This window comes from Solanum verrucosum, unplaced genomic scaffold (genome assembly GCF_900185275.1).
Source record: "Solanum verrucosum unplaced genomic scaffold, falcon-dt-bn FXZP01000297.1, whole genome shotgun sequence".
Classification (NCBI taxonomy): domain Eukaryota; kingdom Viridiplantae; phylum Streptophyta; class Magnoliopsida; order Solanales; family Solanaceae; genus Solanum; species Solanum verrucosum.
The window spans coordinates 91,965-108,270 of record NW_026020215.1 but is presented as its reverse complement, the minus strand read 5'-3'; the positions used below and the strand labels follow the sequence as shown (position 1 = coordinate 108,270).

The following is a 16,306-nucleotide window of genomic DNA, read 5'->3' as shown; positions in this document are numbered from 1 at the left end:
TAATTACTTGTCCATTTTGACAAATCAAGAAAGGACAAAATAATTTTACCTATAATACCCTCAATTAATTACTTTGAAAAATGTAGAACTTCTTGAAATTCTTAAATTTTTAATTCATCCACTTCATAATTAATAGAGGTGAAATAATAATCTCACTATGTCAATACTCCCTCTATTCCAATTTATGTGGCACTTTTCGGATTTCGAGATTCAAACAAGTCTATCTTTAACCGTAAATTTTTCAAATATTTTGAATTGTCAATTATTATAACTTATAGTATTTTTTACGTAGTTTTTAAATATATAAATTTCTTTTCAAAAAATTTGAAGATTCCATCCGCAAATCGTCTGTCAAACTTAAACTTTTTGACTCTCGAAAACCGAAAAGTGTCAGGGACAAAAGGAGTAAATGCTTTCTTAATAAGTGTGTTAATTCAAAAATTGACAAATAATTAGCTAGGAAGATAGTATTCATCAAAATAATAAGCAGAGCTTACCAAAGTTGTTGCCTTGATAATGGCATCACGATTGTATGCAGCAGACTCCATATTGGTTTCCTCTGGAAGGGTGGAAAGCATGATATCAATAAAATCAGATTGTTCTCCATCTCTAATAGAATTGATATGTTGTTTTAACCAGCTATCAAACATACTATCAACTTCTTTATAAGTCTCTTTCATTGCTTTAATATGCCCACCAATATCCATCCATTCAAGCCATGGAATTGCATCTGAAAAAACAAAAGCTCCACCTAGGTACAACGCTTTCTTTATAGATTCTTTGAAATTCATCTCCTCCGCGCATCCAGTAAATCGCTTCCCAGCAAGCATTCTAATGATTATATTACAGGTTATGTTCTCAAACCAACTACTTAAATTCACTTGTCCTGGACAATTTGAGTACAATTCTTTAATACAACAACTCACTTCTGATGTACGGACATGTTTTAGATTCTCAAGGCGACTGTTAGTTAAGAGTTCAAGAGTTACCATTTTACGTATATCACGCCAGTATGGTCCGTAAGGGGCCATAGCGAAAACGGCTCCATTATACCCTAAATACTTGCTTACTGCCATATTTGGTCTACTAGCAAATATTTTGTCATTGTTAGCTGTGAAGCAATCTTTAACCATTTCCCAATTACTGACCACAATAGCTGGATGGTCACCAAGTTGTAATTGAAAAATAGGTCCATATTTATCAGCCATGAGTCCTAGGGTTCGACAAACGGGAAGATGGCCGTTAAGAAGATGAAGGTGACCTATAAAAGGCCATGCACCTGGAGCTTTAGGTGCACCAATTGCTGCACTTGTTATGTTTCTACTTTTGTATTTGCGAGCAACAAAAAGGGCTAAAAACCAAGCAACTAATAGTGGTAAGAGATGAGAAAGAAAATACATGTTGATTGTATTGTAGTGGAAACTGGAATGCATGGAAATATTTGTGTCAATTTTAGAGCAATTGAGGTTTTTATTACTTTATACTACTAGAGGAGATCAGATAGTAGTATTTATAATTGAACTACGAGAGGTTAGGAACACTAAAGAATTTTTTGCTTTTTTTGTGGCCTAAAATTAAAGAATGTAACAATGAGTGGACCACAACATAGACCATATACTGTGGAGTATTATTGCATGAAGTACATGGATATAGGCCACAAAAAAAAGATACATGTTACTCCCTGGGTTTATTTTTATTTATTTATTTATCATATTAAAAATATAATTATTTAATTTAAAAAATTAAGATATAATTTATTAAAGTATAATTCAACTACTAATAATCAGACCTAACAAGTAATATAAGACACGTCATATAAGTAAGGAGGCGTGTTTGAGGAGTGTCTATTTTACATAATTGTTCTGATGAACTAATATCAATATGGTTCCTAGTCTAGTCACATAAGGTTACAAAAAATTTCTTTATAGCCTTGAGGAAACATTAATGACAAAGTGTTATGTGTGAGGTTTGAAAGTACCTACAATCTTAGATGATTTCAGTTTTATTTTTTGTGGTCACAATCTCTATTTGTATAGATTTTTTATCTCTTTTAGAACAATGATTTATTAAAACAAAAGAGTGAACAGTATTTTATACTGCTTGGTTAATGCGTTGTGACCATTGTCACATCTAAAGTATCTCTAGGAATGAATGGAGAATTATTGATTAATCTTATGTTGTTGAGATTGATTTGATTAATCAATTCTTTGATTTATAACGATCGTCTTTTTATTTAATCTAAAAAAAAAATTCTTCAATCAAGGATAACTTAATTTTTTCTTAATTAAGTGTAGAGATCCGGTCGTATTACTTTTCTTGCCTCTAACTTCTTTCCATGTTGAGATAAGTAAGAGTGTTTCTTGAAACTAATGTCTGCTTTACAATCTTCAATCAAGGATAACTAATGCCTGCTTTACAATTTTCTTTTACAAGTTAACCTATTTTTTTGGGAATATTTCAAGCATACACGATTAATATTGAAAATTTGTGTCTGAAGTGCATGGATTTTATTTTCGAAATTTCAACGATTCAACGCCCAATTTTATTTCAAATAAACTCAAATTGAAACATAAGTTTTATATAATAAAGAACAAACTTTAATCATCAACTTGTTAAAAAGGACAACAAATGTAAAAGCCATTTAGCACATTTTAGTTTTTTTTCATGTATGTCTCAGTTTCAATTATATATGACAGATATACTTGTTAAAGTCTACTAAAGTTTTAAGAGTATGTGTCTGCATATTTTTTCCAACAAAATAATACTCTTCATTTCAATTTGTTTGACCTGCTTTTCTTTTTAGTTCATTTTTAAAAAAATAACTCTTTCCTTTTTTGACAACTTTTCAATAGCAATCTTTTACATGACATGTTTAAGTGTCACGCCCCGAGATTACACACTGGACGTGATGAGCACTCGAGAACCATCGTTGGTCCCCAAGTGAACCCTTGACCTGGCTCAGTACTAAGCGGAAGACTTACTCAACAACATAGGACCTTAGATACAAGTATTAACTCATAAGATCTCATTGATAAAGTAGTTTAACTCAAAACCGTTTGAAATACTCAAATAAACATAAATGTTCAACTCAAAATCTTTTAATTTCCTTTAGTATTTAGTTATGTAACTAATACTTATTAAACTTATTTTAGAATGATTTAGTACTTTTAAATTATGATCATTTTCATTATGACTTGTTAATTTGCAATATTTGTTTTACGCGATTTCATTATTATTATTATTTTGTTGGATATTTTAGTATCATTACTTATATAATATTTTGTATTATTTTCTTCAGAAACATCTTAGATAGTTGTATTTTGGTAAGTAGGACTAAAGAAATATTTGAAGTACAAGTAAATTATATGTTTGTATGAATACTTTATCGAAAAAACCCGAAGTTGAAAAACTCGATTTTTATTGGTTTGGTTTGCTTTATAGATTATTTAAAAATCCGACACAAATGATTTGATTTGATATTTGAAAACCCGAACCAACCAGACCATGTACACACCTACTTATTAGACATGATTAGAATAGTAAATATGATTAAATTTTTAAAATTAATAAACAAAAGATTTATTGAGAAAATGAAGAAAAAAAGCCAAAAGAAGGAGAAAAAAAATAAATAGAAATGAAGGTCATAGAGATGCCACATCACCTCCTCTATGTTTCTCCTTTATATAGAGAGAGAGATTGGGTATTCGCGTAAAAACATACAATGAGTTATTGACTTGTTTGACCAAGCAGATTTTTAAAAAAAAAATTCTTTATTTGAAAATCAGTGTTTGACCATGAAAATTTTAAATACTAACTAAAATATTATTTTCATTTTTCCTATATTTTCCTTTTCATATTTTATGTTAATATATTTTATTTTTATGAATGATCCATTTAAATTAAATTTCATATTTTCAAAATAAAGTACGTTCAAACAATCAAATATTATTTGTAAATCAATAACCAAACACAACTCCAAATGAAAAAATTCTAAATAGAGTGAAAAAACTATTTGTGACATTATGCGATTATCTATTTTGAGCTATTAATCTTCGAAACAAATTTGATCGTTTATTTCAAATAATTTGGTCACATTATATGAATTTACTAGTCTTATAGAAATTTGTCGGGGGTGGGGGGTGTTAAATCATCAATTAGGAAAAATGCATTTTCTTTGCTGAAAGTATGACCGATCACAACTTCAATTTTAATTTTTTCATAAAATAAAAAATATTTAATTTTCATGGCCAAACACCACTAAATAAGGTCACCAATACATTATTTGCAAATTAACTTTGATGGAAAAGGAAGTTTTATCCGAACTTTGAAATGTAGTTCGATAAAGGGGAACCATGCTAGAAAGCATTTTCCTTTGAATTTCTTTAACAACCTGTTGGTTGTTTTCTTTTGCATCTTTCACATCACATAATAATAGACCTTATTCCTTTTTTAAAAAATAAAAAATTAAATCAATCTCTTCTAATAGTTTTGTTTCAGTTAATGATACAATGCATCCGTTTAATATATTTTGAAACATTATTGATGTTAGGTATAAGACTATTGATTTTAGTTTTGTAGCGATTCTTTTAATTATTTACATTAATCTATAAGGAAATAAGCAATAAATCCATTCACATTAGGATGTATTCAAAAGAAAGCACAAATGAACTCTGGAATTAGAAAAATGTCAATTTGTATGTTGATACTGAAAGATTTCAATGTGTGTAAATCAAATTGGAAATTCGTAATCTCCTACAAAATAAAGCCTTAGAAACTAAAATCTTTTTATTTTGTATTTTTAAAATTATCTTAAACTTTAATTGAGTAATTTATTGAAACACTTACTGACATCTTAAAATATAATATATATATATATATATATATATATATATATATATATATATATATATATATATATACACACACAAAACAGTAATGTTAAAAATGACGATAAATAATTAATGAAAAGGGGAAGAAGGGAAAAAATGGACTAAATTAAATGAGAAAAGGAAAGAAAGAGAAAGAAGTCAAGAAAGGTATTCTTGTTGATAGAACTATGCCACATCAACAAGCTATAGAGCACAATTAAGGGTGTACCAAATCAAACTGAAAATGGAATCAAATTGTAAATTGAGTTAAATTGAAAAAAGTTTTGACTAATAATTTGGTTTGATCTGGTGTGGTATTAAAAAAAACTCGACTATACTTGAGTTGGTTTGGTTTTAACTAATTAAGAATGCCAACCCGAGACCAAACCAATCCGACATTTATATATAATTTTTAAAGTTTATTTTATACGTAAAAGTATTTACTTTGATATAATTTCTAAATATTACTTATATCTTTTTCATAATTTTTATTTTTAACATATTTTTTCAAGCTTTTTGAGACATAGAATTTTGAATGGTCCAATAAAAGTTATAGTCCATAGATATTAGTAACTCTAATTAAACTCAATTCAAAATCAAATCAATACTAATGCTAACAAAAAAAAATTGATTCAGCACTAAGAATGACAATAATGTTAAATATTTGCTCTTAGTATTACATTGGTTTAGACATTTAAAACTCATAACCTAATTTTAATTTTTCTTTAATGTTTAATCATGTAATTAATACTTATTAGTCTTATTTTATCATGATTTAGCACTTTTAATTTAAATTATGATCATTTTTTGTTATGACTTATTTTGCAATATTTATTTTATACAATTCCATTTTTTTTTATTGAACATTTAGTGTCATCACTCATCTCATATCTTGTGTTATTTTCTTAAGAAATACCTTAGATAGTTGTATTTTTGTTGGACTAAAGAAATATTTGGATAACAAGTTAATTATATGATTGTATGAATACTTTATCAAAAAAATCCGAAAAGTCCAAAAAACCTCAAGGTTTATTAGTTTGGTTTGATTTATAAATTTAAAAACTTGACACAAAGAATTTGATTTGATATTTGAAAATCCCAAACCAACACGAAAAAACTCGAAATTAAAAACCCCAAAACAATCCGAGTTTTATTAATTTGATTTGGTTTATAAATTTTAAAATTTGACACAAATAATTTAGTTTGATATTTGAAAATTTTGAATTAACTCGATCATGTAGTACACCCCTAACCACAATTATACAGTCATAGATATTAGGGTATATTAGACCCTGTGCAATACTAAATATTAGTGCATATGCAAGAACGAATCCAATATATATTATTTCATATATAAAAAATTGAAAGTGAAAGGTCAGATGGGGTGTGGTAGATATTTATTTTTTTCAAGATAAAAATAATATCTAACTTTTTTTTGGTAAGGGTGAAATAAATTGAGGGGGGGGGGGGGGGGGAATTGTCGGGGTACAGGGGAGGAGGTGGTGCCGAGGGGTAAGAAAAATATTTTAAATTAAAAAATATTATTTTTTAGGTAATAATACTTTACTCTTTAACTTTTAATTAATAGTAATAGTAATATTTTTTATCAAAGTGAAATATTTTATCCATATAAAATGTCATGTGATAATATTTTTCTAAATAAAATAGAGTGTATTATACACACAATTTAGATGTGTTTCTCTCAAATTAATGAGTCATAATTTAGGTATGACACTTCCACTTTTAATATTTTAGGTCTGAAATTCAGAAAATGAAATAATTTTAATGTGTTTTGATACTTTACTCTTTTAAAACAGAACACTTAGCTTGGTCAAATAAGCTCGGGTAACGTATCTACTGCCTTTTATGACGTCACATTGAAAAAAAAGTAATTTTTATTTGCCTAATTTATTTGAAAAGTGCTTTTGATAAGCATATAGTGTTTGACTAATCTTTCTTAAAATGTGTACGAAAAAAGACAAGATTAATTTTTTTATAAAAGATATTTAAAATAATTTCTTTTTTATAAAATAATCTTAATATTAGAAGTGTATTGATACTATTAATGCACTTCTAATATTAAAAATATTTTATAAGAAAAATTATTTTAAATATGCTTTATAAAAAATATAATTTAATTTTTATTCCTATTAAATCAAAATGAACATATTCAACTTTTCAATCAATATTATACAGAGATAAAATTAAAAAAATGAAATATTGATATATATTAACATAATAATTTAAATATGACTAAAAATATCAAGCGAAATAAATTTTAAAATTATCCACAAATTTAATCACCACATACGAAAATTTACAACAAAAATATATAAATATAAGAGATCTATTAGTATATATATATATATATATATATATATAACAAGGATAGTTTAGTCTTGAAAAAATAATTTTCTATTTCTATTTTTTTAAGAAGCAGAAATTTGTAGATTCTTTCCAATAATACAAAAATTATATTTGTTTCTAATTAAGATCGATTTTATTGATAAGTCAAATACCTTAATTTTTCTAAAAATAATTTTGTACAAGTATTTTTGACCTCACAACATCACTATAATGTCAAGATATAAATCTTAATACAAACGGGCTCTTAGTGGAAGTCTAGAAGATAATGTCAAGATATAGATCTCGTTATTCACAAATAGAAAGTAACCAAAAAAATGTTATTCACAGGGCGGCTTGCATTACATATACATCACAAAGTCTGGATCCTTTTCCACGGTTTGAATGTTACATTGTACTTCTTTTGACATTTAAAATTTTGAATATTCGAAATTATAATAGATAAATATAAAAAAACACATATAAATTGTCGTATTTTTAAAATTTCATATCTAAACTATTGTGAGTGTGAGTTTCATACCTAAGTCATCACTCATTAGTTTGAAAAACACGCCTTAGTGGTGTGAAACTCACACTCCCAATAGTTTAATTATGAAACTAACAAAAAAAAAAGATAATTTAGGTGTATTTTTTATACTTATACCGTATTATAATCAATATATATATATATATATATATATATATATAATTATATATTTCTTTTAAAATGGAAAGGAACAAATATACCCCGAGCTATCGTAAATGGTATGTTGATACCCTCCATCATACTTTTGGGAGCCGTCCAAAAACTAGAGCATATATACCCTTTATACTAACAAATATACACGTGTCATAATCTTATCCACCGATCCGACATTTATTAAATATTGGATCGACGAATAAGATTGTGCCACGTGTCCCTATTTAGTCTTCCGTTAGAGTGAAGGGCATATATGCTCTAATTTTTGGATGACAGGGGCACCAATGTCCCAAAAGTATGACGGAGGATATATGCATACCATTTATGATATTTCGGGGGTATATTTGTCCTTTTTCCCCTTTTAAAATTGATCAAATCCTAAAAGTGCAAGGTTGATTTTTCAAATGGTCACTCAACTAATAGTTATTATCACAAAACAGTTAAATTTGTTTTTAATATTGATTTGTCTTCAACAATAAAGTGATATTCTGAGATAATAATCATTGATTGAGTAACTATTGGAGAAATCAAACATTTGAAAGGAGTATATACCTTGAATGAAGCATACACCATTTCAATTTTACTCTTAATAATATGTGTAGTATTATTTGGAACTTCCATTTAGTTGATTTATTGTAGTTTGTACTTGTTAATTGACAAGGGTGTTTGGATTGCCTCTTTGAAGTAGTTGATAAGATAAAAGCTAAGAGTCATTAGTTGAAAATACTCAATTTTTTACTTTTAGCTTATTTTTGTATTTTTTTCAATCTAAAAAAATAAATTTAAAAGCTAATTTTTTTTTGTCTTTTCCAAACACCTTTCAAAATAAAAGGAAAAATCTTTAAAGTCAAAAGTTACTAAAAATAAGTCAATCCAAGCACACACAAACTCTGTTACATGACTTAATATGAGCAGTTTCCTTGTTAATGGACAACTCTTAATTACTCATGTAAAATGAGTTAGATGTAGGGATGGCAATGAGGCGGTGCAGTGCGGGGACTGAGGTGAAGGCGGATCGGGTTGAGCTTAATCCGTAAAGTTTTTAATCTGCCCGGATGCCCCACATATCATTTTTAATTATTTTCAATCCGCCCTGCATAGACCTGCCCCACATAATTTTTTTAGTATTTTCTTTACTAAAAAATAAATTTATTTTTTCATTAAGTTGTATTAATTCAATTGGATATTGACTTAAAATTTTATTTTTAGAGGTCAATTGGGAAACATGTAAGAAGTTGAGTTATTTTTTATTGAACCATTTTCATTTACTATCTTAAATATTTTAATACCTTTAAAGAAATTATATTAGTAAATAATGTTCTATCATTCTTATAACATGTAAAAAATTAAAATTAAATTTAAATCACACAAAATCACATATACCCACGCCCCGCTCCGCCGTGCCCCGCCCCACCTGCATTAGTTTTAAGAAAATCCACTTCAACCCTCCTCCCACATCCACCCATCCCGCAAAACCTTAAACCCTCCCCGTTCCGCCCCGCCCCGCATAGCCTTACACTCACCTCACCCCGTATCTACCTCACCGATTGTCATCCCTAGCTATATGAAGACTTAAGCATTAATTATCCAGAACATAGGAATGCTCATTAATTGTATCATTTGATATGGCCTCATCATGGACAAAGGCAATATCACGCCCTGAGGCTACCCCTTGACGTAACACGGGACCTAAGATCACGAGTGACCCCAATCTAACCCTGTGTGTGGCATATCATAAGCATACTATAAAAGTTACTGAATAAAACATGTACTATGTGGAAGCTAAAACAATGGATAACTGAAAGTGGGGAAAAACCCAACACGTCTGAATGTATAAAACATACTAAGAGTTTAGTGATAACTGAAACAATAACTTAACAACTCAAGCTGAATCTACTACTATATTTAAAAAGCCTCTTACTGAGTTGAGTTGTTGGGACATGCCCTATCTAACTCTAACAAAACTGAAAACTGAAAGTAAAGACTAAAATGAAAAGTATATTATCCTCGAAATATGAGGACTCACCACTGAAGCTGTTGAATACGGACCGAGAATCGATCTATGCGTGATCTGGATACTGAGTACCTGAACCTACATCATGAAAGGATGTAGCACATAGTATGCGTCAGTACTTGAAATGTACTGAGCATGCAAGATATAAATACTAAGATGAAGAAATACATGTGAGCTAAACAAAGCATAATTGAGCAATGATATAATCTGAAACAAGATATAGATATGTACTGAAGTATAACTGAAAAGAACTCAACTGAATGCAATGATCAAGTGCTAATCATGAAAGATAATAGGTTGAACTGTAAACTGATATAAATGTTGAAAACCTGGTCAAATGCACTAAGAGACTGACTGTGGGAGCTACTATTAACCGACATAAATCACGTGAGCTAAACTTGGAGTTTGATGTATATGCCCCATCGAGAGGACCCAATATACCTTGCTAGGGGTATAAAGGCATGACTGGCGTGATCACTAAATCTTATGCCCAATAGAGGCGACTCATAATCCTATAGAGCACGTAGTTCTGGGACTATAAAGGCACATTGAACCCTAATCCAACTCGGTGCTAAGTCTACTCCCAACTGAAAATGTATATGACTGAATTGTAACTAAAATACTGAATAGGTCAAAATATTGACATGCTAACTGAGAATGCAACGTTTATATACCGATAATGTGACATTCGAAAACTGAAGCATGCTTATATGTTTAACTGACCTAGCAAGTGTAATTTATGAACTAAGAGAATCTACACAAACTAGGGTCCTGATTACTATACATGGAATTATACTAAATTATCAAGAAACAAGTTATTTAGATCAAGGGAACATAATCACAATAAATCTTAAAAATCTAGAAACCCTACATTTGAACAGTTTATGAGAATCTGAAGAACTAACTGAATTCTAGGGAGCTCATGGGCAAAAGGAACCCACTAGTGAAATCCCACATACCCGGTGACAAAAGAAAATGGCGCCTCTTTCTCTTCTTTTTGTTCTAATTTTGATGATTTTTGGAGAATGAGGGTTTTGGGTATGTGTGACTAGGTTATTAAACTTATTCAGAGTAAAACGACGTAGTTTAGACATCAAACGACGTAGTTTAAGTTTCCCAACGCATAGGGAAAAGACCAAAATGACCCTGACTTAAAAGTTGATGAAGGTCATCCACGGAAGTACCGACGGACTACCAACTGTCGGTCGGAGTCGTCGTTCATGCTCTGCCCGATAGGGCTTTACTAAAATGAGCATAATTATTTACTCCGAGATTGGATTTTAGAAAACTCGGTGGCGTTGGAAAGATGATTCAATTATCTTTAATTTGATAGGTCATGGGCCACTTAATTCATTTTGTACTACAAGATATGACCGTTTGAAGTTGACTCCATAGTCATTTTCCTCCAATTGACTGTTGGCCCACACCTACGGTCCATATGTCAACCACACACTATACTGGTCGACCGTGGGTGGGATCAAAGACCATAAAAATTTGGACCCTAATGATGGATCCCACCTACGGTCCGTAGATCAATCGACGAACCGTGGACCACGATCGTAGGTATCATCTTTTGAGCTTGAATTTCCCCTATGTCTGGGACTTAACGACGGAACCTCACCCACGGTCTATGGTTCTACCTACGGTCCGTGGGTGGTTCCGTTGGTACTGACACCAGGTCTTGTAAAACTGTATTTTCTCCATTTTGAGATCCAAGGTGTTATAGGCAATATTATGATAACATGCTCAATAACTGTCTTCAGATTCTATATTTGTATAAAAAAATTATCTAGTTACACAAACATTCATATCGAATTATTATTATTCTACTATTGAATAATTTTGTAGCATTTTTAAAGCGAGATACGTTGAGATATACCCACCTACCTAATTTCACCCCTAAATTATGCATCTAACTCTCAATCAATTTGTTCTCTCTCCTGCCCCTCCTCTTATATTCATCAGGCCAAATCCAGTCTTTCTCCTCATTTTACCTCTCACGTTCGTCTTCGATTACTTACCACAATATGAATAAAAATGGAGCACTACACATCCAAAATTTAAGGTTTGAAATTTGTGGGATCTGTAAAAAAAGAGGCAAAGAGAAAAGAACAGAATTGTCGAGAAGACAAAAGTTTTGATCGCTTGTTGAGTGGGATGTATACTTCATCCAGAACATCCTCAAATTTGAGCTTCACTGCCACCATTTTCCCCTTATCACACTACGACTCAAAAGCTTCTCCCAGTGTGGTTCTCATTAACTAAAACAAGAGGCTTGTTTGTATTTGATTTCATCCATTATCTTCTATATACTAATATACACTAAAGATGTAATATGATATAGTGACTATGATACATACTTTATGAAATTATTTAGATACATTTAACTTAATATAAAATATAATAACCATACAACAAGATCAAGTTAAAGTTTAAATGAATCAAATACAATGTCAACTTTCTATATGCATGTTTATGTAGACTAATTCATCCTTTTTAGAAGTCTAATCAAGATAAAAAAATTTATTGATGAATAGACATTTAATAACATCCAGAAACATTATATCAGTCTAAATACATGATAAAAAGTATGATTCTTACACAATTTTATAAAATCTTGTCCGGATACAATAATATTAAAATTTTGATCAGATACATTACCGAAAAAATATTTTTTAATAAAAGATATAACTCAAAAATGATAAGTCATTAGATAGATGATATACTCCTAAAATTTAGTGTCACGATCTGAAATGGAACCATGATGACACCTACCATAAAACCCCAGTAGACAAGAAAAAACCCATCTATAAACGATAATTAAAGTAAACAAGAAAATAAATGAAAGCAATAATAAGAAAGAGGAGGGCCCATAGAAAAGATATATATAAAACGATACAAAATATACATGAAGGGTGTGAAAGTGACCAAGAAAGACGAAACTATATACAAGAACTAAACCCTAGACCTGGTGTCACAGTAAAAGAGCATCTAAGTACAAAAAAAACTATATACATCAAATTTGTCTAATCAAAATACAAAATACATAGAAAGTGCAAAAATAAGGAAAAAAACAAATCTCCAGAGGCCAAGAACTCATCACAATCCAAATTTATGACGACCACGGGAGATCTGAAACTCAACGCGGGTGGCTAGTGCTAGGAGCTGCATTAGAAATATATGCATACGTGTTGTATGAGTACCTAAAATATGAGGTATTCAGTAGGCATCATAAGCCGAGTGAAAGAAAAAAGATTATAGATACATATTAAGAAACACGAAAGCAATGACATAATGAATCAATAGTTAACTAGAATAAGTCAACACCAATGACAGTGAATAAGATAAAACATGAATCCTTTTCATACAAATTAACCCACTCATAGACATAAATATGACACAAGGCAAGGAAATGCATATGTGACCAATGCATGAATAAAGTAAAAAAAGTTTCAGAACTTTCTTAATGGCCGCTGTCACGACTCGAGCCTACACCTTAGACGTGACCGGCACTCGAGAATCATTTTTGATCCCCATGCGTACCCTTGGTCTTACTTACTATGACTCACATGACGTTACATAATACGTGAAAGCTTAAATAGATGAGCATTTAGAAAAGTCTTAAATCACTATCTTGAAATACTTAACATAAATCATAAGTTAAAAAGGCATCCTAAGAAATAATGGAAACATCTAATTCTATTTGTCTATGAAGCCTCTAACAGTTCAATATAGATGTCGGGATAAGGCTCACGACACCTCAAATACTACTTAAACGGAAATAAAAATGGAGTCTCCCGAAAGCAAGGAGGCCTTACAAAATATTGTCTACGAATGTAAGGCGATCTCAACGAAACACATGTTGATGATCCTGAACACCTGTATCTGCATCATAAAATATGCAGGTCGAATGACGTTAGTACATTGAATGTACGAGTATGTAATATGGCTGAGCAAAACAAAAACTGAACTGAATGACTGAAAACAACTCAACTGAATCAATCCATTAACATGAAGTGTAAACTATATGAGCTTTAAAATACGATCTGCAATAAAAGTAATATGAAAATAATATACTTTACTTGTGGGGAGTTTATCTAATCGACAACCATTACCATGAGCCTAGCAATGATACAGCGTTTCACTCACGTTGCAAGGGTCATCCTATACTTTATCGGGGTTTAGGATGATATGGTACTGTAACTATGGATCCATAGGCAGTGAGGAGTTGCATGATGAGTTAATGCTATCCTATCATACGCTGGCTATGTAGTTTTATGAAAATTTCAAGTTATAAAAGACTTTAACCCAATTCGGTGTTCGATACTACTCCCAAAATAATAAACAATATCAATTAATCACAATTTACCCTATGTAAGGAAAGAGACTTTTACTTTACTAAAGGACTTTTAAAACATAACACATACTTACATTTAAACGTATTTTTATGGACTTATCTTTCAAGCCTAAGATCAATATGCATAGCAACTAAAAACTCTTATATTTTTTCTGAAAATAGAGTCTTTAAACTTTTCATGTAAAATTGCTTTAGTTTGAATGCACACAGACACGTGATTAAGATATGTAAGGAATTTCAAAGGTGAATAGACCTTATAGGAGTTAGAATAGAGAAGGGAAACGTGAGCACAACTTAAAGGAACATTCTCCAGATGAACCAAAAAAAAAAATCAACCTCGCAAACCTTGGCATACGACTGATACGTCACTCCAGGGCATAAACTTTAGAAGTAGGGCCTTGGAGTACTGCTAACACGTCGTGCCAGGGCCTGATCTATTGAAGTGTAGCCTTGGCGTTCCGCCCCACACCCCTACCCAGAAAATCTGACAAATTGTTATGCTCAATTTAGGGTCCTAACTCGTTTAGAATGGGGGAAAATTCTCCTAAACTCTTCTCCATTCTCAAACCCAACACGGATACATGAGGAATTCAACACAATACCTTTGGGAAACACAACTTTTACTGAAGATCATCAACACGAAAGAATTCACAACCTCCATTGTTCAAGAATTGAACAAAAATCAAGAACTCTTTGAATACAACGATTTCATGGATAGATTCAGATGTATGGCATGAGGACGAAAAATTCCAATACTATGAAAAACCTTAAATACCTGGAAAGAATAATGTTCTTGGCAAAAATCGACGAAATCTTGACGAACGCTCAAAACCCAGCTCTTTCTCCTCTTGAACTCTTCTCTAATTTCTCTAACTGTTTAGGAACATGAAAAAGTGATCTAAATCTGATTATACCTTTATTTTGGGTGAATAAAATGTTTTAGACCTAGTGGGAAAAGGAAAAGACCAAAATACCCTTTTCTAAAACGGATGAGATGTTTTAAATAGAAAGGCTTCACTCAAACGGGCACAACTTTTTACTCCAAGCTCAAAAATAAGCAAACTTGGCGGCGTTAGAAAGAAGACTATTCAATTTTATAGTTCGTGGGCCACCTAACTATTTATGTGCTAAAATATATGATCGCTTGAAGTTGACCCAAAACTAAAAACTGATGGCGACTCTTATGAATCTCACTTTAGTTCTTTTCAAAAACCTAGGTGTTACAATATATCCCCCTTGGGAACATTCGTCCTTGAATGAGATCAAACCAAGAAAAATAAAGGAGGGGAATATCTAACTACCCAACTCAAGCACAAAACATGCAAATAACATAAATCCAACATATCAATTTAAAGAGTACTTTACAAAGAGTTAGTACCCTGGTATGGAACTGATTCGGAAGGAAAGAGATGAGGGTATCTCTTCTTCATATCCTCCTAAGCCTCCCAAGTAGGTTTTTCAACAAATTGATTCCTTCATAAGACCTTGACTGATGCAACTTCCTTGGTTCTCAACTTGCGAACCTGACGATCATGAATCTGAACGAGCATTTTCTCATAAGATAGGCTATCCTTGATACCAATATTCTTGGTAGGTACAATAAGTGAAGGATCGCCCAACAATTCTTTAGCATAAATATGTGAAATATTGGATGGACTGTTGTTGTCTATGATGGAAGCTCCAACTCATAAGCTATGTTGGCAACTCTCTTAAATATCCTGTAAGGACTAATGTACTGGGGACTGAGTTTCCCCTTCTTATCAAATCTCATAACACTCTTTATACGTGAAACCTTCAAGTAGACCCAATCAACAACCTCAAATTCTAAGTCTCTCTTTCTAACGTCTGTATAGGATTTCTGATAACTTTGTGTTGTGTTTTGCCTTTCCTAAATAGTCTTAAATTTCTCCATGGCTTGATGAACCAAGTATGACCCTATCAAGTCAGCTTCACAAACTTTGAACTAACCAATAAAAGATCTACATCTTTGCCCATAAAGTGCCTCATAAGGAGCCATTTGAATA

The 16,306-nt window shown here is 31.0% G+C and overlaps 2 protein-coding genes across 2 annotated transcripts in view; both read right to left on the bottom strand.

Moving 5' to 3' along the window:
* Window positions 1-1,433, bottom strand: part of LOC125830633 (xanthotoxin 5-hydroxylase CYP82C4-like) — a 226,560-nt gene extending 225,127 nt beyond the window's left edge. Inside the window, exon 1 of the mRNA XM_049509807.1 lies at window positions 498-1,433. Within this exon, the coding sequence (XP_049365764.1) occupies window positions 498-1,433 (936 nt within the window). The remainder of the gene's footprint in view (window positions 1-497) is intronic.
* The window catches only part of LOC125830644 (uncharacterized), a 141,313-nt gene that overhangs the window by 107,254 nt on the left and 17,753 nt on the right, over window positions 1-16,306 (bottom strand). The window lies entirely within an intron of this gene.